This window comes from Sycon ciliatum, chromosome 4 (assembly GCF_964019385.1).
Source record: "Sycon ciliatum chromosome 4, ocSycCili1.1, whole genome shotgun sequence".
Lineage (NCBI taxonomy): Eukaryota > Metazoa > Porifera > Calcarea > Leucosolenida > Sycettidae > Sycon > Sycon ciliatum.
In genome coordinates this window covers 18,293,723-18,320,279 of record NC_088646.1, presented here as the reverse complement: position 1 = coordinate 18,320,279, position 26,557 = coordinate 18,293,723, and the positions used below count along the sequence as shown (strand labels likewise).

The 26,557-nt window shown below is 47.3% G+C and overlaps 2 protein-coding genes across 2 annotated transcripts in view; one reads left to right on the top strand and one right to left on the bottom strand.

Annotated features, from left to right (window-relative positions):
• Window positions 1-10,200, top strand: part of LOC135814806 (serine/threonine-protein kinase Sgk2-like) — a 21,264-nt gene extending 11,064 nt beyond the window's left edge. Inside the window, exons 10-20 of the mRNA XM_065327980.1 lie at window positions 734-802; window positions 1,837-1,880; window positions 2,203-2,271; window positions 3,071-3,107; window positions 3,514-3,600; window positions 4,186-4,281; window positions 5,404-5,511; window positions 6,440-6,487; window positions 7,280-7,369; window positions 8,224-8,281; window positions 9,018-10,200. Coding sequence (XP_065184052.1) covers window positions 734-802; window positions 1,837-1,880; window positions 2,203-2,271; window positions 3,071-3,107; window positions 3,514-3,600; window positions 4,186-4,281; window positions 5,404-5,511; window positions 6,440-6,487; window positions 7,280-7,369; window positions 8,224-8,281; window positions 9,018-9,466 — 1,155 coding nt within the window. The 3' untranslated portion in view covers window positions 9,467-10,200. The remainder of the gene's footprint in view (window positions 1-733; window positions 803-1,836; window positions 1,881-2,202; window positions 2,272-3,070; window positions 3,108-3,513; window positions 3,601-4,185; window positions 4,282-5,403; window positions 5,512-6,439; window positions 6,488-7,279; window positions 7,370-8,223; window positions 8,282-9,017) is intronic.
• A 2,519-nt stretch (window positions 10,201-12,719) lies between these two features.
• LOC135814804 (uncharacterized) lies at window positions 12,720-26,340 on the bottom strand. Its single transcript, XM_065327979.1, has 8 exons — window positions 25,956-26,340; window positions 22,546-22,693; window positions 18,513-18,640; window positions 17,359-17,452; window positions 16,987-17,091; window positions 16,263-16,313; window positions 14,445-14,528; window positions 12,720-14,042 (listed from the first exon to the last, which is right to left on the bottom strand). The coding sequence occupies exons 1-8, from the start codon at window positions 26,141-26,143 to the stop codon at window positions 13,881-13,883; spliced, it is 960 nt and encodes a 319-aa protein (XP_065184051.1). The 5' UTR covers window positions 26,144-26,340; the 3' UTR covers window positions 12,720-13,880.
• Window positions 26,341-26,557: the final 217 nt, after the last annotated feature.

Sequence of the window (26,557 nt, the reverse complement as noted above, 5' to 3'; positions counted from 1 at the left end):
ATTATTGCACGATTAAAGAGGTCAATAATATTCGCCTCGGTCTTTTACTCGTTCCATATTTCCTATATTGACCGATTATGAGGGCAATAATATGGTATGCTGTGCTTGGTGACATTGGTGAAATCCTAGCCTGTTCGTTTAGGCGCTGCATCTGCGCCTTTGATCCTAGAGGGTGGTGGCGTTCCCACGGCGGATGCGGAAAACTCGGCTGGAAGCCGAGTCTCACGCGAACCGGGAAATTTATTTTATTTTATTTTTAATTTGTTTAGCCTGTTCGTTTTTCAGCGCTGCACTCTTCAACGCCCAGCAGTACTGTATGCTGTAATGGTGGAAAAAATGTGTTTGGCATCTATTATTGCTGAGTGGGTACGCGGTGAATACCGGCCTATGGGGGATGCCAAGTACATCACTAGGAGCCAAGCTAAGGTCAATATGAGATTGTCGTAATGACTGAGTACTAGTACTGCAGTCAGTAGTCGATTAGTCACAACAACAGCTTGATGCGTTCCACCCTTGAAGAGGAATCGCATTAAAAAAAAGTCAAAAATGAGCTCTTGGATATTAAATTGTTTTGCAAACCAACCTCCTCATCCCCTCCCCTCCCCCCCCCCCCCCCCCCCACCACCACACACACACGCACCACCACCGTCAAGCCCATCATCTGGTGCCAATCTCTAACTGGTGGGCTGATACACGCATGCTCGGCTGTGTGTTGTTGGTGTTGCTGATACAGGGTCTTCACAGTTCGTTCCAGTCATCCAAGCATCTATTTCTTGTTCTGGACTATGTCAATGGTGGTGAGGTAAGCAGTCATCGGACTGATAGTGTTAAAGGGGAAGTTAAGGCAAAAATTAAAATTTCACCAGTTGTAGTCTTCGGGGTGCTGAGTCGAATGGTCGTGGTCCGAGGAAGCTGAGACGCTCCCTTCCTACTTGAATCCCAATCGAACTCGCGCACTTCCACCGAAACTGGGTGACTGCGCCATACTAGATGGGGATTTGTATGCAAAATGTCACTAAAAGCGCCATTTCGTTCTTATAAAAGCACGGATGACTGCGATTGGCCCATCCATATGTTGTAGTCTTTTGGACGCTGAGTCGACTGGTTTTGGTCCGAAAAGGCTGCGATGCAGCGTTCCTCCTTTATTCCCAATCGAACATGGTTGAACAAGCGGTCACGTGCTCCTGCGTACGCCAGTCACCTGGTCACCGTGCCTGCAGGGTACAACTTACTAGCCTGTTTGACCTTTTTTGGGTGCAGTCCTGTCACTCGAGTTGAACTCGAGTTGAACCTTGGTGTGAAAGTTGTCGCCTGCTGGCGTGGTGACTAGGTGATTTGGGCACCCAGGAGCACGTGACCGCTTGTTCAACCATGTTCGATTGGAAATAAAGGAGGAACGCTGCATCGCAGCCTTTTCGGACCAAAACCAGACGACTCAGCGTCCAAAAGACTACAACATATGGGCCAATCGCGGTCATCCGTGCTTTTATAAGAACGAAATGGCGCTTTTAGTGACATTTTGCATACAAATCCCCATCTAGTAGGGCGCAGTCACCCAGTTTCGGTGGAAGTGCGCGAGTTCGATTGGGATTCAAGTAGGAAGGGAGCGTCTCAGATTTCTCGGACCAAGACCATTCGACTCAGCACCCCGAAGACTACAACTGGTGAAATTTTAATTTTTGCCTTAACTTCCCCTTTAAGTGCACTATACCACAATGTTTCTTGCACATTACATGAAGTCACGTTTAACTACACTCGTGTTTGTGTCTCACGTGTGTGTTCAATGATACATGTCACGTCTGGCGTGTGTGTGTTTGTGTGTTTGTGTTGGTGCAGTTGTTCTATCACCTCCAGCGTGAGCAGTCCTTCAGCGAGCCAAGGTACAGCGCCACTGTCTCAGACAGGCACTGCTGTGTGTGTGCGTTTGTTTTGGGGGGGGGGGGGGAGTGGGGGTGGATGTGGAGATGTGTGTGTGTGTGTGTGGAGGTGTGTGTGTGTGTGTGTGTGTGTGTGGAGGTGTAGGTGTGTCGGTGCGTGTGGAGGTGCACTTGCGCGTGTGCGTCGCTGAGAGATTGCTTAGTCACTTTTCGGGGTTTGAGTTCGTGTACATGTACACCGTGGCTGCTTTTGCTTAGTAAGTTATCCTGTGTCTGAGCGGCGTGGAAACTGCATGCCATCTCCCGTGTGTTCATTGCTGTGTAGGTCACGGTTCTACGCTGCAGAGATATCGTCTGCACTGGGATACCTACACTCTATGAACATCATCTATAGGTAAGACAGCGTACTACTACTGTAGTCAGTTAGCCTTGATTTATGGTTTATTTACCTCCACCTTGTGCTATGCCGGCATCATGATCATACCAGGTACAACTAAGACATTGTAGTGAATTAGACAATTGCAAGTGATAAAGAAGATACGGGATTACTCTATTGCAGGGCTCTTGCAGGGCTCTTGCCAAAGCAGGGTGAGAAGATGCAGCACCCACCCTCTTACCCTGGTAATGAAACCTCCTGGGGGGGGGGGGGGGGGGGGGGAAGAGCCACCAACCTGCAGGGATCTAGAACACTGAATTGTCAGTGAAACGTATCTCCAAGTACCCTAGTATTCTGTATCTTTCAGTGTCTTTCTCAGCCTACAATTAACTGTGCATCTGAGATAGAGGTACTGTCGTGGACATGGAAATCCGATGGCATGACCGGGGCCGGCACCCTTACTTCTTTTAGCGTGTCCTAACTGTTAGGCTAGTGTTAGTACATGTCCTGTATGCACGTATACACTGTAAACATGGGCCGGCAGTGCTCGTGGCTGCAAGGCCAGCGCCCCGTGGCCGCTTGACTTCTCAACGGATTCCAATGTCCGCTCCAGTAGATGTGCTGTGAAGCTGAAATCGAATGACTTCCATAGCCAGTGCGGGGCAGTCATTTGCAGCCAAGAATACCTTTGCTGCATGCTGTCAGTGTCTTGCTCTTCCGTTTAGTCATGAGACGCTTTCCCTCCCTCCCCCCCCCCCCTCCGATCATGTTGTGCGCTGCTCTCAATACTCATGGTGTTTATCTGCCCGTTGTACAGGGATTTGAAACCGGAAAACATTCTTCTAGACGCAGAAGTGAGTACTGACGTATCACGTTTCTTTCCATGCTTCCCGGTCACTGGTCCCGAGGTCAATTAACTGGACACTCCTGGATCTTTATTCTAGCAGACCTCCGGTGCACGTGGTGTCATCTGATCGACGTGGTCCCCTTGACAGACCTCGCTGCATTCACCTCTAGCATTCTAGCATTGGCCCTCATAGCATAGGAATTGTGCCACTGTGCACGTCTCTATGGTAACACTGAGAAGTTACGGTGAAATTTACCCTTGTGCAGCGAGGCCTTTTGTGTTGCAAAATATATCATTCTCTTGGTTTCGATGGGCCTTTTGCTTGCCAATGCCCAGTTTTATTATAGTTCTGTATCGGTGAATTACTTCACTACATTCACTGACTTACTTCTGATCATGTTGTTGCTGATCAGGGGCATATCAAAATCACCGACTTTGGACTTTGTAAAGAAGGAATTATGGATGGTGACACGACAGGCACGTTCTGCGGTACACCCGAGGTAAGCATGATCATTACGTACAGACATTGATTGAAGAGACTACGAGCGTTGAAGGAAAGAAAGGAGATGCTATCTTCTTTCAGTCATTGCACAGATACATTCACATCCTGAGTGAGAGATGCAAATGCATTGCCAACTGTGACACTACACTTCGCATCTTGCGTCTTGGGCAGCGAATCACGCTGGTGGGCCCTGTGATTTCTGGCCTGGAGTCCGGGCCGGTGCTCCACAGGTGTCAATCTAAGATATCGCAATCCTTGCTGTATCCGCTCTTACTGTCGTCCTGGCTGCTGCTGCTGCTGCTGGTTTTGGTGCTGCTCTGCGCTGTTTGTTGGTCTCCATTGGCATCAGACAGGGTGTCACATAACAATGCAGTAAGTGAGTTGTATGGTGCCATGGTCCTGCAGTGCAGACATCTTGAGGTGGCCTGTGGTGTGCTAAGATAGCACTCTGTGTGTGTGTGTGTGTGTGTGTGTGTGTGTGTGTGTGTGCGTGTGCGTGCGCGTGCACATGTGTGCGTGTGCGTGCATGCATGTGTTTATGTGCATGTAATATCTTGTGCGATGCTCCCCGGCGCGTGTCTAGTACCTAGCACCGGAGGTGTTGCAGAAGAAGCTCTACACCAAGGCAGTGGACTGGTGGTGTCTTGGATGTGTACTGCATGAAATGCTCTTCGGCCTGGTGAGTACATGTGCTGTGCATGTGCTGTGCATGTGCTGTACATGTGCTGTGCATGTGCTGTACATGTGCTGTACATGTGCTGTGCATGTGCTGTACATGTGCTGTGCATGTGCTGTGCATGTGCTGTGCATCCTGTACATAATTATCTACAGTCATCTGTACAGCTCTTGTGCATGTCTAAATCTGCTGTAGCATGATGAATCCATCATGTGTAGGAATGTCTAGCTGTGGGTATGTGCTGCTGAACATCAAATATCTGACAAATTGATTTTCCAGAATGGGTTTGGGGCAGGGAGTAGTAAACGACGTACTTCGAAGTACAGTATTTTACTACTCCCTGGTTTGGGGTGCTCGTGCTACGCTACGACTTTGAGAGACAAAGCATGCTCGTGCTCCCAGTCTTATCTAGTGTACACCAGTATTATACAGCACGCGGTGCAGCCCGTGGTACGATATTCTAGAGTGCACAGTCATGTACTACAGCCAGACCTCGCATAACCGCACACATCCGTTTTCCACAAAAATATCCGGATAGGCGAGGGAACCGGAACTGAACACACAAACTGTATGTATTCATACCGTGTACTTTAAATCGGTAACCAACGATTTTCTTCCGGATGGCGAGGGATCCGGATAAAAGAGGACCGGATAAGCGAGGTGTGACTGTACATGCAGTACTGCAATCCAGTCTCTTTCCGGAAAAATATTTAAAATCCCTTACAGTGTAGAGTCATGTACTGCTCTGAACGGTTGGAAACACACCGTCAAAGTCTCCCTCATGACATTTCTGGTCCCCAGCTCGCTATGTACTAGTAGCTGACTGGCCATGTCAAACTGTGGCTGCACAAAGTCTAGTGAAGACCAACTAGTGTACCTGCAGTATGTTATGCTGCCGTGCTGATAATAACAAGCCATGCTCCAAACTCAACTCCAGTGGTGATGAAAGTAACCACTGTTGTCATGAACTCGGTGTCTGTGTCTTTGTGTGTGTGTGTCTGTCTGTCTGTCTGTCTGTCTGTCTGTCTGTCTGTCTGTCTGTCTGTGTGTGTGTCCACATGTCTGTCTGTCCACATGTGTGTATGTACAAATGTCTATGCATACGGGACGGTATGTGCATGACAGCCGCCCTGGTATAGCACCAACCTGGCGGAGATGTACAACGGCATTCTCACACAGCCTCTGCGCCTCAAGTCAACAATCAGCGCCAATGCTCGCACCATACTCCGAGATGTAAGGACCGACTTGTGCATGCTCTACTGATAATAATTGGTCACTGCACTCTTGGAGATCTGCTTTCAGTACAGACTTACACAGGTACCAATATGTACTAGCTGCTTGAACTAAGCAACTTACTCAGCACAACACAGAAATTATCATGCTCAATGAATAGAACAATTACACTTGTGGATCCCGTAAATATTTAAAAATCCAAACTATGCCATCGCAGCTGAGTGATTTCCTTGAGTCTATAGCTTTGTTGCACAGATAGTCATGTTTACGTTTACGATTGCTATACGGGGGGGAGTATTCCCTGATTCACGGTGTTGTTTGTCTTTTCTGGATCCTCTCGTGAATCCCCTGTGCTTCCCTGATTTGACGTTGTCACTGAAGGTTGTGTGTCACTGTGTGCATTTGTGTGTGTGTGTGTGTGTGTGTGTGTGTGTGTGTGTGTGTGTGTGTGTGTGTGTGTGTGTCCCATATGGTGCAGTGGTATGTGCGGTCGATTTCCAATCGAGAGGTTGCGGGTTCAATTCCCGACGATTATGGTCGCACACGTCTTTCTTCTCTTTCTCGGACTCTTCCCGACTTTTCTTTCATTCTCCTGGGTGGTTACCAACAGCCAGTGTATGCCGGAGTATGTGGTGTGGTGTGTGTGTGTAAAAAAAATAATAATAAAAAATGGAAAAATGAAAAATAGGGATTCACTGGCCAGAAAAAGTCACTTCAAACAGCTGTGTGGTGGATACCAGGCTAAAAATAGTGGCGGTCAATTCATCCGCCTTGCAAGCTGTTGAATGGTGTAATCCCAGCACAAGTTGCTATGTCTAACATAGCTGTTCGCTATCATCGCTTCCGCGATGGGCATGTCTGAGGTCTGAGGTGTGTGTGTGTATTCGTCATGTCCGTGTGTGTCTCTGCATGTGTTTCTGCTCTGTAGTTACTAGAAAAAGACCCTGAGGAGAGACTGGGATACAAGGAGGGACTGGTAAGTTGCAGCACACCTCTGGGCATGCACGGATGCTGGTGCCTCCGCTGCCTCGGCGTTACGGATAGTGTTGCGCTCATCACTGCTAACTGTTATCTATCGTGGTGTGTTTGTGCAGAACGGTATGCACAGCACCAGTATGACTGTCCTGTATTCCACTGTATTCCACTGTATTCCACTGTATTCCACTGCTTATCACACTGTATTCCACTGCTTATCACATGGCCACTCATGTAGGTCCAGTGAAAACTAACCAGCAGTACTACAGCTAGCATTCACTTCACTGCTATCTCATGCACTTCACTGCTATCTCATGCACTTCACTGCTATCTCATGCACTTCACTGCTATCTCATGCACTTCACTGCTATCTCATGCACTTCACTGCTATCTCATGCACTTCACTGCTATCTCATGCATTTCACTGCTATCTCATGCACTTCACTGCTATCTCATGCACTTCACTGCTATCTCATGCACTTCACTGCTATCTCATGCCTGTTCTGCGGCACGTAGAACCCAGGTATTCACAAGGATTGCATCGCCATCACTAGAATTTCCTCAGAACCTACAGAAAATGGCCGAAATAGCTGCATGTGTGAGTGTGTGTGTGTATGTGTACGTGTGTGTATCTGTGTGTGTGTGTGTGTGTGTGTGTGTGTGTGTGCGCGCGCGCACGCGGGCTTGTCTGTGATATTGAAATGAACCATAGCTCATTCACTGTGAACCTAATTGTAACTGATAGTATCTTATCTGTTCTTTGACATTGCCACCGTCTTCTTTTCGCTGACAGCAAAACATCATGAGCCACGTGTTCTTCGATGAAATCAACTGGCCCAACTTGTACGAGCGCAAGATCCCTCCACCATGGAACCCCAGTGTGGTGAGAACTAGTGTGCTGTGTGCTGTACGTTGTGTGCATGGACGGATTTTGAAACTCCTGTAGAACAATCCTGGCTCACATTGCTGATACAGTAGAGTGCCGATTATCTGCACACCTCGGGGTGCCAGCTGTTTCCAGGGGGTTCGGATGAGAAGAATGTTCGGATAAGGGATCAGTCACACATCTATCTAAAACATCCATATTCCCGCTTGTTTTCATCATTTTTCATTCTCTTCGACCGTACAACAGGAACTAGGCGCATTCCAGCTCCTGAAAAGGAGCATTTTGACTCCAACCTGTCCAACATTTTGACTCCAACCTGTTGTAGTACATCTTGTGCATCACTTGAATGGTGCTCGGAGTGGTGGAAATCAGCAAAAGCCTCGAAAATCCTCCTAATTTGGACTTTGTCCAGCCTGACCAGGTAATCCGGATAATCGATCATCCGGATAGTTGACGTCCGGATAATCGACGTTCTACTTGGGAGAGTGACTTTGAATTGGACTTATGCAGTGTGGTTGGCCGTGCAGTGTGTGATGAAGCAAGAATACAATGCCAATACATGGGCAGGGTTATGGTTTTCTCAACCATGGCAGTTTGTTATTGTTGTTGTTGTTGTTGTTTGAATTTGAATTCTTTATTCTTTATTCTCACGATGGCACCATCGCCAATAAGAGAAGTTGTTGTTGTTGTTGTTGTTGTAGTTGTTGTTGTTGTTGTTGTTGTTGTTGTTGTTGTTGTTGTTGTTGTTGTTGTTGTTGTTGTTGTTGTTGCTGTTGTGGCTGTTGCTGCTGTTGTTGGCCCTGGCGCCACTGTGATTCTGTCATCGGCGTGTTTGTCATTATTGTTCACAGCATGGCTCAGGTGACACCACAAACATATCAAATGAATTTACATGCGAACACCTTTCCAGTAAGTACAAATCTGTGTAGACCCGTATTCCAACATTCAGCAAGTAACCATGGTAGCGTACATGCTTCATCTTGTATTATGGCAGATGTACCAGGCTGGCCTTCTAGGACTATACACCTTATGCACATTGATGTAGTGTACGAAATGCTGTAGAATCCCATAGACCAGGTTGGGTGTTGAATGTACAGGACCCTATTGTGCTATCTGTATTTTCCATTACGAAACATGTCACCACAACATGGATGAGACAAGTAATAGTTGAACAATTCCAAGTTTACACACATGCTTTATTAGTAATATTACAAGCCCGGGCCACGATTCAGGGGGGGGGGGGGCTTTGTTTTCATTTCCTACCAAGCTAGGGCAATATTCGCTTGCCGTCACCTGAATGATCACCAATAATTACTAGGCTCTAGTGTGTGCGTGTGTGTGTGTGTGCGTGTGCGTGTGTGTGCATGCGTACGTGTGTGTACTAGTGTACACCATGGCCACACCATACCTGCTACTGATAATCCTCTCCCAAAACCGAATTTCATCACAAGTTTACTTTCACCGGAGCACGAACTCAAAACGAAGCTCGCCTTGCTAAGCCTACGTTCTTGTATTGTGTAAATCGTTACTTGTATGTGTCGGCTTGGCCACGTTAGCAGTATGCATCTGGTCACTGTACTGAATGTCTGGAGCCTATGCCTGTGCCTATGCCTGTGCACTTTATCCATCTGCCATGCACTCACAGAGTCGATAACCGAGACGGGGAAGATCGACAATGGCCAGGATGACTTTGCGGGCTTCAGCTATCGGTCCGGCGACAAGGTGAGCGAGTCATCACAGGACATCGTCGACGACGAGATGTCTAGTGCGGACACGTCCAGAGAGGCAAGTCCGTTCAACCCGCGCCTAGTGTCACTCCAGGGACAAGAGGTCGTGCGCTGTTCGTCGCTAGATGCGCTTGGCGCGAGTCCAGGCAAATCACCACAGGATGCCAAAGCTCTGAAGGCAAGCAAGTCATTGCAAGGGCCAGCTGAACTCTCGTTGTCCGAATGCGGTGCCAGTGACCAAGAACGCCATTCGGTTCAGGGTGACGAGGATGACACGTTCCTGCAAGAGGATTATAACGACCCCAGGCTGGTGTGCAAGTTGCGTGCTAGTTTCTGGTCGCAGCAGGGCACCGAATCCGAGACATAGCCGTGCGCGACGCTACTGCTGTTGCTTTTAGTGTGGACGTCTGTATGAGTGTGTGTGTGTGTACGTGTGTGCGTGTGTGTGCGTGCACACGCGTGTGCGTGTGTGTGTGTGTGTGTGTGTGTGTGTGTGTGGTGTTGCTGGCTGATACCACAGTCTTGTGGACACTAACAATACAGACAGGCAGGCTGACAGACTGCACTATAGGCTTCTTGACTGCAGCTTAGTCTAACAAGTGCGCTCACTGCACAGTCTGCAGGGTCAGTGGACTACTGGCCCTCCACCCGCTGACTGCATTTGCCAAACTGACGGTTTCAGACAGCCGCTGAAAACTAGCACGTACTAGCTACAAAGCTGTGCTAGTACTTGTATATCTAATAGTGTCTTTCAGATCATCAGCATGGCCGTGTACCCCTCCCCCCCCCCCCCCCACTGCTAGTAACTTGAAATAAGGATTTTTCATTTACCCTGCCCATTTTTTTACATTAACCCTCATGTGAAATAGTAGTAGTAGAGTGTAAAACATGAAGTAGTAACGCCACCCCTTGCAATACTGGCCACACTTCCGATACTCAACTGTGACCTTGACCGTTGCCCCAACAGGCAACGATTTCGCCTAGTCTTTTTCAAATTATCTCTGTTTTTTTCTACTTGCCCGAGTTCAGGAGTGCTTTTATTTATTTATTTATTTATTCGTGCTGATGGCTCAGCATGTCTGACACATCCCACCAATCTGACCAGGTTCTAATAATTTCGGTGTGTACTGAACTCTTCAAGACCGCTCTGGAAGAAGGCCACTGACAAGGCCCACCGCCTACATGTACAAGGTAGAAAACGCTATGAGGTCACATGGCGGCAGTATGATGTAATGGGATGTCAGGTGGCCCGGCCGAATCTGGGATACTTGATCCCGGAAATGAACACACACTATGGTCGACTCCTGATACACATGCACATGTATAGTGAACACCGCGGTGCAGGAGAATTAGCTCTTCCTCTCCAAGTTCTTTCTCACAGAAATGCACTCACACCACACAAACAACACATCATGCCTGCCAGCAAGAGTACAATAACCCCATGTACTCTTGCTGGCATACAGCCAGTGACTGCATGAGTGCACCTGGTTTTTATGCTCCCGTACAACACGTGGTTTGTTAAAGGGGAACTGTCACCAAAATTTTTCTTTGTCTTATCTTGTAGTTCTTTGGCTCCTGATCACGATGGTGTTATCCGTTTTTCTCTGCGATGGCTGGAAGTGGGTGAAAACTTGAAAAGAAGGTGCCCAAAATTGTCCCGAAGTACCGAGTGACGTCACGCCGGACTTGACCTCCACGCGTAGATCTACATTCATCGTCAAAAACGAAGTCCAGCCCGTACCCCGTGTGCTCGTCGATCGAGCTAGCTGTTCCAATGTACGGTGCACGTGTGCCTTTTGAACTGTAACACATGGATGGGTACGTCGTACCGAAGGAGAATGCCAAAGAGGCAGAGACCCACGTGCAGCTACACAGCCAAATCAAAATAAAAAGCAGCTGAGCTTTCACCTTTTTGACTTCTTCCGCGAAGATCGTTTTATTTTGTGAGCACGGAAGTACGTCGTTGTTTTGAACTTTTCGTGTGAGGAACAACACGATGATGAGTGCGTATGCAGAAAACAATACTCCTCCGGCCGGCGATAACACCACCAACCCGAGCCCCAAAGGAACGCAATGTAGTTACGTGAAGGCGATTCATCTAGCGATGTTGCTGAAGATGCAGATGACGAACTCCGACGTCTTTCATTTCAGAGCCGGGTGGGCAACATCGCCACCTTCGATACAACGACATAATTTTCAAGTACGAGGTATGTGTGTCACACTAACAGCAAACAAACATCCTTCCACTCCTTCGTAATCACAAATAAAACAAAGAGCTGGAGCGTCGTGGAGGAAGTACCAGTGCGACAAACTGCAGTCGACTTTTGTTTATTTTGTCCCTTTTTGGCGTTCTCATTGTGTACAACAGTACACATCGAGTGTCCGAGTTCAGAAGGCAAGCGTGCACCGTACATCGAACAGTAGTTGGCTCGATCGACGAGCACACGGGCTGGACTTCGTTTTTGACGATGAATGTACGCGTGGAGGTCAAGTCCGGCGTGACGTCACTCGGTACTTCGGGACAATTTTGGGCACCTTCTTTTCAAGTTTTCACCCACTTCCAGTCATCGCAGAGAACAACGAATAACCATGATAACACCATCGTGATCAGGAGCCAAAGAACTACAAGATAAGACAAAGAAAATTTTTGGTGACAGTTCCCCTTTAAAAACAAAAGCAGTTTGCTATACAAATACAGTCGTCCCTCTCTAATCCGGCACTTGTTTATCCAGCACCCTTGCCAACCAGCACACTTTCTGGCAAAACCGATTTTTCAGTTCATTAATCCAGCAGTTTTACCTTGCATACTGTCAGGGAGTATTGTAACATACACAACACATGTAACATACACTTGGGAATGTCCTATGCCAGTGCTTAGGGTATTCCCAAGTGTATGTTAAAGACATGCATTCCACAAAGTACTTGGATTGACACAGAAAATCCCTACGTTTTGACGTACGACACAAACATGTATGCTAACAGGTGGGCCGGGTTGAAGGGCAGGAATTGATAATCCAGCACCCTTGTTTATCCAGCAGAAAATGCCGTTGCAAAAGGTGCCGGATTAGAGAGGGACGACTTAAAAGGATCAATTTTGTACGAGTGCGTTCAAACAGGAAAAGGTTCGCTATCACGAAATTTGCTACAGTACGAGCACATGCCAGTTCGTGATGCCGGTGTCGTTCCTATGGATGTGGAAAACTCGCGTCTAACCGAGTCTCTATGCCAACCATGAATTCTTTTGTCACAGTCACACTTTCGGCCACATACATAATCATTGGACACATCTGCCCGTTTAGATCGCGAATAAAAAATAAACAACAAAAGCAACAAGGCGAGAAAGATATCAAACACATGCTGGGGAATCAATCAAGGCCATCGCCTCATTGTTAATTAAGAGACGAGTTTCCAAGATGGTTTTAAAAGACTTGGACAAGTGGTGCGTACATGCGATGCTTCGGCTACGGGTATTGCCATACACGTACACGTCCATGTCCATGTAGACCGTATTGCAAAATATAGCTGCGCCTAAACTGTAGGAAATTTCAAAAACAACCAACCAAATCAATATCGTTAACGCGATGAAGGCAAAGCACGCACAGCACAACATGGTACATGTCTGACAGTCGACAATGGAAGTACTGATCGGCTGCTGAAAATTCTGGCTTGTACGTCAGTCTGGGATTCGTGCTTAGAGATCAAAATGGGATTGCATCCAAATAAGACAAATTTTCAACGATTACAGTGACGGGTATGAACAAATAATGTAATATGTGCTCATAATTATACCGTAAAACACACGGTGGTTTAATATCAATAACTTGAGGCGATACTAAACAACATAAATCTGTTGAAGGGAGGAGGTAAAAAGCTCAAGGGCGATGTCATCATGAGAAAGCAAGAGCATAGCCTAACAAGAAAGTCCAGCAGCGGGAGAGCATCACAATCACGCAGGGATTGGTGAGTGCCTTGCTCTGACCACTGCCAGTGCAGGCAACGAGCCAGTGTGTCCAGCGGAACAGGAGCGGCGGGCATCTCACAGCTCAGCTGCGGCCAAAAGCGAGCTCCATTGCGAACTCGAGTCGTCCACCGCCAGCATCTCACTACGGTATGGCCGAGGGCATTACAGACACTACGAAACTCCATGCTCGCTGCAGGTAGTTTCACTATGTGTGTGTGCCCATTAGCACTGCAACACAGCACCTGCAGCAGCAGCACCAACAGCAGCAGCAGCAATTCGCATAACGTACTAGTACTCTGACTTGGTGGACAGCCGGTCTGAGCACCAATATCACAAGACGCTGAGGAACAGAAGCCCAAGCCCAGTTTCACAACTCGGAACACTGGGGCAAACAGGGCCTACTATGGAAGACTTTCTTCACTTGATCACAACTTGATGGGCAGTACTGACCATGGCAGATGAAGATGAGAAGCATTGGTTTCCCGTGGTGATACTCCTGATCGTCAAGAGTCATGGAGTGAACTATTTTGCGAGGTAGGTAGTTCGCACAAGGCAGTAAGATGCCAGGCTAGGCGTAGACTACACAGCACGCGTACGAACATCGAGATATCGAGTAGGCCACACAGCACGTGGATGAACATGGAGATATCGAGTAGACCACACAGATATATCGAGGACTCCCCAAGTTGCATGTTTGCATGCCATTCGACATGTAGATGCCCACGTGGATGGAACCAATGAATATATATATCATATACTTGTACCTGAACTGACGCGATGCATGGCGCTTGCGGTAGCAACGGTCAGTGTGGCATGGTCCCTAGAGCGAGCGACATGATCGATGACAAACTGTATGACTGCTGCCCTTGATTTCACGCCAGCATGGTGGCAGTGGGCCTTCGTCATTGCCTCCCATGGACAATGAGCGCTTGCAGACAGAACATTCATCGCTGAATAGGGTGTGGTAGGTTTCCAGCATATCCTACAGAAACACAACACAACAGGTACCGTTGTGATCTATTTTCTTTTCCTTCCAACCTCCTCCCCATGAGACCTTTACGTAAAGTGCGATGACCACAACTCTACGTCACTTACGTTCCGAGTACACACATAGCATTCTTCAGACAGGATTACGTACCACCACCCGGTCTAAGCAGAGCCTCTTCACCCGCACATGCAACACACTCATATACACATACGCACACACACACACACACACTTTGATCTTTTCTTTCTTTTTGACGCCCATCACCGGAGGCGATGATAGCGATGCTACAGCAGAAGCCATAGCAACTTGTGCTGGGATTGCACCATTCAAACAGCGTGTTGCAAGGCTGAAGAAGAGGCATGCAGTGCATGTACGTCACTACAGCGTAGTACTCACCATCAGAGATTTGAATACTGCTGGGCCGTTACCGGGATGTGCCGATCTTATACACAGCAGTGACAGTAGGCAGCACGATGACACCTACAACAAACAACAACAGCACAGCTCAGCTCAGTGCAGTGCCCAGCGTACACAGGTCACAGTCACAAGGAATTACCGTATTGTCTGGAGTATAAACAAATTTAAAAAAATTGACGGGTTCGCGTACCGGGCAGGTCAAGAACAAGGAGTTGTACAACTCCCTGGTCAAGTATAAGCCACACTTTAAACATTCGTAATTCACCCCCCAAAAAGCCAGTGCGGCTTATACTCCGATGGTGACATCAACGGAGATATACAGGGTGGATGTCTGTATTGCGTGACAAAAAAATCTGCGCGCAACTGATATTCCAGTGCGGCTTAAACACCGGAAAAATATGCTACACGCATGCTGAGTACCCACGGGTATCGGCTGATTAGCAGTGTGCTTGGCGTATTGATCCCTTGGAGCCATTATTACGTTGAACGCTACGTTCGCACGAGAAATACAGTTGCAGTAATTTTGTGTGGGTATACATTAGTAGTAGTTGTGCTGATCTGCAACATCTGACAGTCAAGGAGATTGCAAGGCAGCCGATTGATAGAAAGCTCAGCCTTGCCATGTACCGGCTGCTGTGACTAGTGTTGTGATTTTACAGCTCTTCGAGTTGTGTTGCGTGCCTTCAAGAGCTGTACCAGTACCCTCTCTCTCTCCATGTCTATGCGGTCCAGACTGAGGCAGAGAACCGAGGTGGTCTACTGTCGTGCACAATGCAATCCGATTGGATGACCGGGGCCGGCACCCTTGCTGCTGTTAGCGCGTGCATGCACTGTAGTTCACGTACACGCCGTACAAAAAATGGAGCAGCAGTGCTCACGGCTGCAAGGCCAGCGCTCCGTGGCCGCTTGACTTCTCAACGGATTTCTATATCCGCTAGCGTTTGTCTCAGCGCATATTGCTCTTCATACCAATCCAGTTCTACAGTGCATATTGCTCTTCATACCAATCCAGTCATACAGTGCATATTGCTCTTCATACCAATCCAGTCCTACAGTGCACAGGTTCAATGTTCTGCTGATCAACTGCTGCTACATTGGTTCATCTCCTTTATCTTTTCTTTCTCATGGTCTCTTTTTCGCCCCCCCCCCCCCCCATCCTCTCTCCTTTTTTGGACTTGCTATCCTCTTTCATCTTGGAATGGGCATAATAGAGTAAGGTGTGTGTGTGTTTTGTTGGTTCCAAGGTTCATATACTTTCTATTTGAAGTATACATACCTGTTAACCATGGCCTTCTTCTGGCTAGATTAACTATTGTGTAATCAATGGTGCTAGTGAAGCTTATATCAGATCCACTCTGATTTAGCCACCCACACTAGTAGCAAGTATTACCTTCACGGGGGGCAGGGGTAACTGCAGTTGGATCCCGGGACGGATACCCTGATGCCGTCAATCCTTTTTCTGCACCTTGTCCTCACCCACTTACTGAGGTGTGGTGAGCCCATAAGTGGGATCATTTTCAAGTCCACCCAGAGTTTTGGGGATTTCAGGGGGAGTCGGCCGTTGGGCGGTTCAATAGCCAATTGAGTCATCTTTCCAAGATTCCTTTTGAGTCTCTCTCCCCTCTCCCGGGAAGACCCACGTGACCAGTTTTGGCAGTGAGCAACAAGTACAAGCAACAAGTACAAGTGTGTGTGTGTGTGTGTGTGTGTGTGTGTGTGTGTGTGTGTGTGTGTGTGTGTGTGTGTGTGCACGCATGCAGAATTAACAGCTCATATAAGCAGTGGCCATCAGCTTACCTCCTGGAAGACACGGTGTTGCGAAGATTTAGCTACAATCTCACTAAATGTCTGAAGGGAGAACATAGAAAAAACACAATCTGCCGATTAGCCCTTTTCAAAGCATATACATTCTTGAAAAACACTACTGATGATATCAGGAGAAAACAATGATCTGGAGGGGTTCTCCATACCATCACTTCACGACAACAAACAAAATTATACTCTCTACGTTGGTGATGTTTACGTCATGTGGATTACCCAAAATGCAATGCAGTGCGATGTAGTGCGGTGCAACAGGTAGCAGCTGTACAATGCCTATCCGGAGTCCGGAGTCAATGAGCATCACTCTGTTGATTAGACAAGAAACCTCTCTTTGGATAGCGAATCAGGGAGAGGAAGAAGAGTATCAGCAATGGAAAATACACGACATCATTGCACTGCACCATACACACCATGGCTGCACAACACTACACTGCGCTGCACCACACCACACCGCAGTGCACCATACACAACATGACTGCACAACACTACACTGCGCTGCATCATACACAACACGACTGCACTGCACTCACCACACTACACTACACCACACTGCACCACGCCACACACAACATGACTGCACAACACCACACTGCACTACACTGCACCACACTACACCACACTACACTACACTGCACCACACACAACACGACTGCACTGCACTGCACCTCACAGCTTGCCAAGAGAACCCTGCGGGACTCACCAGAGCCGAGTCGGCAAATTCCTGCCAGCCGTGCACGACAATGTACGCGGGAATACCAGCCTCGTCCAGTTGAATGTGTGCAGAGAACACTGCCTGAAGGTCTGCCTACATGGTCAACAAACAATGGCATCCATCACAAGCAAGATCATTTTAAGCACAACATATCCACTGTCCTGGATCTGGACGGCCAGTTAGGCATCGAGTGGTGAGCAATGCGGGCCTGTCAACATGGTGAGATCGAGAGGGTGAAGACAAAGAGAACGCACTGTAGGCAAGTGCAACCGGTATTACACAAGATTGCAAGTTGTATAGCAACGAGAGCACAACGAGTTAACGCTGTCAGCCTCGGCTTTTACCAGGAGGGTGACTTACACGGATAAAATGAACGCCGTCCCGTACTGTACGCAATGTCAACTGCAGTCTGGGATGCAGGCCATTCCAGTCCGTGCACCAGATGGTCATTGCCCTGTGGACACGAGCAGACGAAGGAACAATATCAATATGATGAAGTCTGATTCAGCACATTAGCAGACCAACACCAGGTTTCGTGTGAGTGAGTGGCATGTAGTGTATAAGCTACAGGGGAAAACGAGCACCCTCCCCCCCCCCCCCCATATACATGTACACACAACCAACTACACTCATACCCTGGTTATCCGGACACCGAAGCTACGGACACTTTGGTCTACCGGGCACCCTTTGGGTGTGTTTTAGTGGAAATATTACCACTCTTTGTCACTTGTCGTGGAATAATGACGTCATATGCCATATGTATGGCCTTTCCCCATCAAAATGTATGTGATTCGGAGTTACGGACATTTCGAAGTTACGGGCAGTGCCCGGTCCCGGACCGTCTGGATAAGTGAGGTAAACTAAGCATACAATGCCAATAGGTCCAATACCCTAAACGCTAAAGCATATGGAATGACTCGGATGGTGAGCCAAGGATAAATTCATACAAAAGAAAAAGGACCAAGGAACTACAAGTTACGCTATAACGTCCACTAATACCACCAGTAGAATGAAGTTGAAGACACCATTGCAGCTGTACTTATGGTTGATGAAATATGGTGGTAAAGACACACCCGGCAATATGGCGGTAAACACACGCCTGCCCACACACGCTCTCTAGGCTGCAAAGTTCTAGCACAGAGCTCTCCTTCTCACCACCAGGCGCCAGGCGCGAACTGATGGTGGTGGTGGTGAGAAGGAGAGCTCTGTGCTAGAACTTTGCAGCCTAGAGAGCGTGTGTGGGCAGGCGTGTGTTTACCGCCATATTGCCGGGTGTGTCTTTACCACCATATTTCATCAACCATAATACCACCAGTTACTAAACAATCAACTCGTGCGTTGGGATGCTGAGGGAAAGAATGAAACATTTGAGATCACTGGAGGAGGCGGGGGGATTGTACACTCCGATGCAAGACTGCGGAGATCACTAACTTGTCCAATGGAGAATAAGCCAGCAAAAGCTGAACAATCCTACATGGGCCAACGTAGCTCCACGATGTTCCAACAAAACTTACTCTGGCGCCATTTCAATCCGTGCAATTTTCGCTTGAGGCTCCGTACCATTCCCCAGCACCAGTGAAGGACGAGACAATTGTTCCTGCCGATTTAGGTGGTGGTTGATGCATGAGGCAATATCAACAACCTATACCAGTGGAGACACAATGGTAGAATAAGATGTAATGAAAGTTGAAAACAGGAGAGAGAGAGAGAGAGAGAGAGAGAGAGAGAGAGAGAGAGAGAGAGAGAGAGAGAGAGAGAGAGAGAGAGAGAGAGAGAGACAGAGAGAGAGAGACAGAGAGAAACAGAGAGAGACAGAGAGAGACAGAGAGACAGAGAGAGACAGAGAGAGAGACAGAGAGCCAGAGCCAGAGAGAGAGAGAGAGAGAGGGAGGGAGGGAGAGAGAGAGAGAGAGAGAGAGAGAGAGAGAGAGAGAGAGAGAGAGAGAGAGAGAGAGACAGAGAGCCAGAGAGAGAGAGACAGAGAGCCAGAGAGAGAGAGCCAGAGAGAGAGAGAGCCAGAGAGAGAGCCAGAGAGAGAGAGAGAGAGAGAGAGAGAGAGAGAGAGAGAGAGAGAGAGAGAGAGAGAGAGAGAGAGAGAGAGAGAGAGAGAGAGAGAGAGAGAGAGAGAGAGAGAGAGAGAGATAGAGAGAGAGACAGAGAGAGACAGAGAGACAGAGAGAGACAGAGACAGAGAGAGACAGAGGGAGAGAGACACACACGCCATACACAGAGAGGAAATGCCGTTATCCTCCTTGCGGGCGCTAGGATTAGCTGCTTCCAGCACGGTGTCTGCCCGACAGCCATTGCACATCACCACCCGAGCTGTTAACCAGCACCCTTGGTAGAGCCCACAGACGCTGTCAGGACTTCAACAACTAGAACTGACTCCTCAATCATCGCTTGAAGCTCCCCTCTCGTCCGCCTGTATCCCCTCTGTTGGTCTTGCTCCGTTCGTTGTACTTGACTGGTAGCATCGGATCGATGGGTCAATCAGGAAAATCAGGTAGAGTAACTCACATCCGCACCATCCAACATGAGCAAGACAGGATACCGACGAATCTGAACAGTTCGACCATACTGGTGGTCCTCTTCAGAATGATGTTGATAATGAGGGGGGGGGGGGGGGCACTGATGAAATATGCCAGGAGGCGCGCGTGTTCAAACCATCGTAACTGCGTGTGCAGTGGTAACAGAGTGGCAGGACAGGCTATACTCTACACAGTATACATGTAGGACTCAGTATAGAGTCCATGCACTATATGATGTCCAGCACCCTATATAGAGTCCATTGGTCCAAAATCCACTATACAGAGTCCAGGAGTCCACTCAGTTTTGATCAGCTTCACCCTGCCGCGCAATCCCCTATAAGGAGTACACTTTTTCTACAAGTCCCCTATTCACAGTCCAGAAGTCCAGTTTATCCAGTCACGCCGTCCTGTGTGTTGTGCCCGAAAGAGAACACATTTTCAGCCTAGTTTTGCTTGCCTCGTGGCAGCGCATTCCTTTCTTCCGTGACTTCAGCCATGGCTGCCAATTCTGCTGTGCAGTTGCTAACAGTAATCTGTCTCGAGCTAACCAAGGAGGATAAGGAGACGTTCAAAATCAAATCTGGAAAGCGTCTTGTGGTTCTCTGAAGACGTTTCATCAGTGCGCGGGATGAAAGCAGAAATTGCAGAACGAGAAAAGTTCAGCACAGTTCAAATCTGACGAGTCAGGTACACTGACGCTCTCTTTCGTTCGACGCCACAAGGATCCCCTGTTTGGCTGGCCATTGCTGCTAGTAAGACGTTTGAACAGTTTCATCAGAGCGAGGGATGAAAGCAGAAAGCGGAGAACGAGAAAAGTTCAGCACAGTTGCAATCTGACGAGCCAGATACACTGACACTCTCTTTCGTTCGACGCCACAAGGATACCCCTGTTTGACTGGACAAGAGCTGCGTACCACCGTGTCAAAAGGCTGTCCAACTACATGGCAGGACCATGACTGAGGTAAGGAAGCTTTTACTCGTTTCGATTGGTCTGCTGTTCTGTCGTTATGCTTGAATTTTTTTCCGTTTTCAAGGAGCGTATCGCGTTTGTTTGATGTTGCTTGAATGAATGCCCTAAAAGTAATCAACCACTTCGTAATAGTCCTCAAGGACTGCAAGGACTTTGCATCAATCGTATATGATCGTCTAGCTATCATCAATTATTTTTATTTCATGAGAAATGTATTCAAGTTTATCCCTGTGATAATTATGTGAACTCCACGACACTCTTCCTGTAGTATGATGTCAAATACAATGGGATCCACAAACGCAGTGCCAGTGTACTAGTAGTAGTAGGACTAGGAGGATTGCTTGTATGCCAATGACAAGAAAAAGCTTCTCAAGCTAATACTCGTATTCCCTGAAGTAACCGTTTTGATGTCACGAACATGACATTGTGTCAGTGAAACTGCCTCGTGACAACAAATCATTGCATTTCCATCTTGGGGAAGACTGACTGACAGCAACGCTGTACAGATTGTTCAAATCATCTCATTTCAATTTAGTTGCAGTGAAGTGAAACACTGTGTACACTACATGTATGTTGGTGTGTCTGTGCGTCTTGAGTGTGCACAAACGATCTTATTCCTCGTATTACTAATAGATTATTGTCCCCACCATCACCTGTTCACAGGTCTTTGAGTGGATTGATTTTCATTGAGCATCACATTCGTTGAGAACTTGGTAGTTGTGTGCTCCCATGCATCATTACGGTAATAAGAGTATCATTGTGCTATCTATTTGTTGCAGGTGTGCTGATCTTCAGAAGCTTGCGGAACTGAGTGCTGCTGAACATTTGCATGGCCATGAGCAATGGTGAAGCTTGCTATTGCACTCTCAGCATGTGCTAGTATTATGCTGACCACTGCACTATGTTACTCTCTTACACTACTACGTGTATGTAAACGTGCGTGTACCCGTCCCCGTACGCATTCGTTTCGTATAATTATTTGTTGTCCCTCTTGACTTTACATGTAAATGGGTGGACGTTTGCATGGCTGTTGGAGTTGCGTGTGTATTGTGTCTCTACTCTTTTCTTGGTGTTTTCTTGGCGTTGTATAAGTTTGTGTGTGTGTGTGTGTGTGTGTGTGTGTGTGTGTGTGTGTGTGTGTGCGCGCGCGCGCACAATAATTTGAAAACAAATAATTAATCCTGGGCTCTCCATTATTCTCTTTCGATTCTTGGTTTGGTTTTTTTCTAGTTATTTTCTTGGCGTTGTGTGGGTGTGTGCATGTGTGCGTGCGTGTGCGTGCACAATAATTTGGCAACACTACATGATTGAGATGTTGTAATTTGCAGCGTCTGCGAAGAGACCACTTGATTTGAGGATGGTGTTTGTAGGGTTTTTCATGTAATGAAGTGGCTACAGTGGCGCCTCAATACATATTTTTTATCTTGAGAAGTGAATGATGTAAAGGATTAAAGGGAGAGGCCGTTTTCTGGTTAATATTCACTGCTTACAGCAGATCCTATGTCTATTTTCGAACTCGATAGGGGATGCCTAATTGGCTGGACTTTATACAGGGGGTGTTGTCCACATAAAGACTCTTTATAGTTGATTTCAAAGTTTGGACTCCGTACAGTTGATTTTGGACCAATGGACTCTATATAGGGGTGAAGCCAATTGGCTGGACTCTATACAGGGAGTGATGTCCACCGAAACTTTGAGCTCACAGTTGATTCCAAGTTTGGACTCTGTACAGTGGATTTTGGACCAATGGACTCTATATAGGGGTTGGACATCATATAGGGGCTGGACGCTCTACTGAGTCCAACATACAGTTACTAGCACAGTAAACCGGTGACTAACGACCACCCCTTGGGGCCAGAGAAAGCCGTCTTTAGTGGCAGGCGGTCCTTAGTTAGAGGTTTGCACCGCATAACCATAATAATTATTAAATTATGAGACCGTCCGTGCCTGGTGAAGTGGTCTGTAGTACCAGGCTGGTCGCTAGTCACGGTGATCTTTAGTTACAGGTTTTAAACTGCTTTGTTAGGAACAATACCAAGCCAGTCTTACCCGTCTCATACTGGTAAACGTTTGGCTTGCTCGAGTGTAGAGGGCGGACGAGTCCAAACTCTCGTCTTGGCTAAGCAAACCCAGTCCTCCCAGTGTGGTGCTTCCAGTCTTGTTCTCATCCAGTGCTGCAGTTAGCACCTCAATATCACTACCATACGCACCACCACCACCACCACCGCCACCACCACCACCGCCACCACCACCGCCGCCACCACCACCGCCACCACCACCACCGCCGCGCATGCACACACACACACGCGCGCGCATATGCGCACACACACACATACACACACACACGCGCGCACACACACACACACACGCGCGCGCGCACACATGCACACATACACACCAGCACCACCACAACACATACACAAACTCATACTCCTGCCCATCGTTGAAGCGATGATAGCGAACACGCTATGTTAGACTTGGGAACTTGTGCTGGGATTACATTGTACACCATTCAACAGTTTGCAAGGCTGATGAATTGACCGCCACTAATTTTAGCCAGGTCTACACCACACAGCTGGTTGAAGTGGCACATATGCACACACACGCACACACACGCTCACATACACACACACACACACACACACACACACACACACACACACGTCCCGTGACGCACTTACAGTGTATGTGACATACCCTAGAGAATGCAATGAGTGCATGTAAGTTACAGTACAGTTCGTGTTTACAAGATAGTATTTACACAGCAATATCGTTTCGTGGACTGGTATGTCTCTGCATGAGAATTGCCAGTTGGCATCTGACAGAGATGCCTAGCAGTCACACTGTGCATCTACTGCTCACACAGCTGCATAATGCCGTCTATTATTTTTTTTAATCTTACTATTATTATTTTTTCGGCAACGCAGATGATGATGGTGATGACCGGTGAAATTTTAGAACCTTCCAAGGTGGAAGGCTGTTGGAGTGCGCATCCAAGTTGTGCTAGAGCTGATTGCCAGTTAGGTGTAGAACGTCGGTACCGTCGGTCGGGGTCGTGCAATATTATCGCATGAGCTGAGTGTTGAGTAATTGGTCGTGTTTGTGGACATTATAGTGGAACTGGTAGTTCCTTGGTCCTTTTTATTTTCTATAAATTTATCCTTGGCTCTCCATCCGAGTCCATTCTTGTACACCTGATGAGCCGTTTTTATAATTATTATTGTATACTACAGTCAAACAGTGGACAGAAAGGCTCTGTGCTTGTAGACAACCACAGAACAACCACAGAACCAGAGCCTTTCTGTCCACTGTTTGAGTGTTATACGCTCTGCCTCCACAGCAGTTTGAGCACTCTTTGCATACTACAGTGCGTTTTTTTAAAACAGACATTTGTCGATTTTGATTTTTTAGTTTGTTCTCATTCCAAATTTGAAATTTTTTCTTCACAGCTGCGTTTGTGTGGGTCTTGGATCGAAGAAAATTAAGTTTGGGAATCGGAATAATAATAATTGTCAAAGTTAGATATTCGGACGGGTTTGGGCTGAAAATCCGGTTTTAAATGGTTTTCAGTGGATTTTGATTTTAAAACGAAAGTTTTAGCCAGGAAAGCTCATCACGTGCATGGTGTCCGCCAGAGTTCGAATCCAGTACAGTTCATCCTGATTCTTTTTTTCTCTTCTTTTTTGGTACAGCACATGCATGTACACGTACATGACTGTGCAGTTGTGCACTGCTGTCTGCAGTTGTCCTAACCTTTGTAGGAAACCAGTGAGTCGTGGTTTTTCACGACTTACTGTGGCAAACTGTACTGAATAATTCAAATGCTGTATTGCAATTAGCTCAATAAAACAAAACATTCCAGCATGCATGTAGGAAACTTCCCTCGATCACTGAAAGAATGCAGTGAAAATTCAAACACCACAACAAATCACAAGGGCAATTCACACAGCACCCATAAAGAGACTAAAAGGAAGCAATACATGAGCGGTTTTACAAACACACACACACACACACACAAACACACAATGCAAATAGGTCACAGTTGTGTCTGGTTCAACATCTGCGAATAGTAGAAGACCAGCGAGCGTCGAAACGGCCCGATTGCAATAATTCCGTGTTTTGTGTTGCACTTGTGACGGCAGTATTACACAGTGAACAGATGTGCTAGGACAGCCGACGACGTATATCATCGTTGGCGTCGGCCTCGTCGGTCTCCAGTCACGAACACATCGGCGCAGTTTTTCACGAATCCGTCCCGTCCACCAGTATGCAGAACAATAAAGCGCTTGCCTTTACCTGATGGTGCTTCATTTGGTTGCTTGCCTATACACTCCTGTCACCATTGTCGGACCACCTCCTAGTAACTGTGTGACGCGCATTGACCCACGTGTCATCCAGGTATCTATGTCTCACAGGTAGCGATGCCGCCAGGACACAATCCCGTGCCGTTCCATCATCATGTGTGTGATACCTCTGGTCTTGCCACACTGGAATCCCATGGAACGCAACATTTTCCAAGAGCTAGTTTTGCTCATGTCTGGAAAATCGTCGATGCTTTCTATGCAGCGAGCAGGAACTTTGTCCAGTGTTGGGTGCTCCTTCGTAGCATAGAATCCGTAAATTACTTCTTTACATACAGTCCAAAGCAAATCCGTCAGGGTTGAGTGGTTTTATGGCACGAGTCTCACATTGGGGATTGTCACTCTCGTTACCTTCATCACTGGAGACAGACAAGGCCAACGCAGCACGCTGATTTTCGCCGTCAGCATCCCTGGTACATCTGTTCATGGTGGAAATGCTGACGCCACACGCAACAGCAGCATGACGAATGGAATACTTGGGACCAATTCGATGCCCAGCCACTGTTCTCCTCGTCTTCGCAAAAATTGTAAAACAGACACCACCATGAAGATTCTACCATGGCCCGTTCGCGCTTTGTTATATGTGGCATGTCGAGAGAATAAGTTGCCACGAACGAAAAGACATTCGAGAAAAAGCAAAATAGGGCCACAGAGCTAGAGCAGTCAGCAACAAAATGATTCCTCCGGCCACGAGGAGCTCGAAGGACACTCTGAACAAAATGGCGAAATGCCACGAGTCACACCTGGTTTTCGAATTTCGCGCGCAGATTTTCGTGACGCAACTCGCATGACATTTTCTCAAAAGTGGCCTTGAGTACGTTCTCAAGGATTTCAAAGTCTATTATAAAAAAACGCACTGTAGGTGCATCCCTCGTGTATACTACCTAAGTATCCGACTACATAATGTACTAGAATGTGTACTAGAATATTGAAAATAATTTGATTTCATGAAGCTGCATAAAAATGTTCAAGTACTGGTACATCACGTATTGTTCTGTCCACAAAGACGTGTATCATGGTCACCGGTGTACGTGCAGCGTGAACATGTGTTATGGCATAACATGTACGTGCTGACCAACAAATGAAATCTCGACTCACCTCATGTATTTGGAAACCAACAGCACATTTTTCTGGGCAGCGACTAGCCTCTCATCCGGGTTGTCACTTGAACCAGCAGGGGCGAAAACAAGCTCATTGAACAGGCGTTTGACATGATTCCTCAGATGGGTGACTGACTTAACTGCATGCTCCAGCTTGGTCTTATCAGACATTTTGCCTGAGCTCATTGTACAAAATCGTTGCACTTTCACAAATATTTCGCTGGCCTAAAAAAAAGGATTCGCACCGATGGGAGCTCCAAGCTACAAACAATGTACATTTACACCAGTTCGAAGCTAGGTAAGACTGAACAGACCAAGACAAACCCGCCAACACACCGTGAAAACAACCTTCTCCTCTATAAGTATAACTGATGATATTTTGGTTTTGCCTTTTCTGAAATACCATGAATACGGTCAGCTTTGAATCTGGCATGTGCAGTGCAGTATCGATTATATCCACGGCCCATGGCATGCATGAAGTTCGAAGAGTGCAAATGGGCCATGGGCTGGGACGCGCAAAGGACGCTACTCTTGATCACCATGTTCACCATGCCAACGCTGATGGCTTTCGTTGAGTTTTCGCGTTTTTTTGTTATGTGC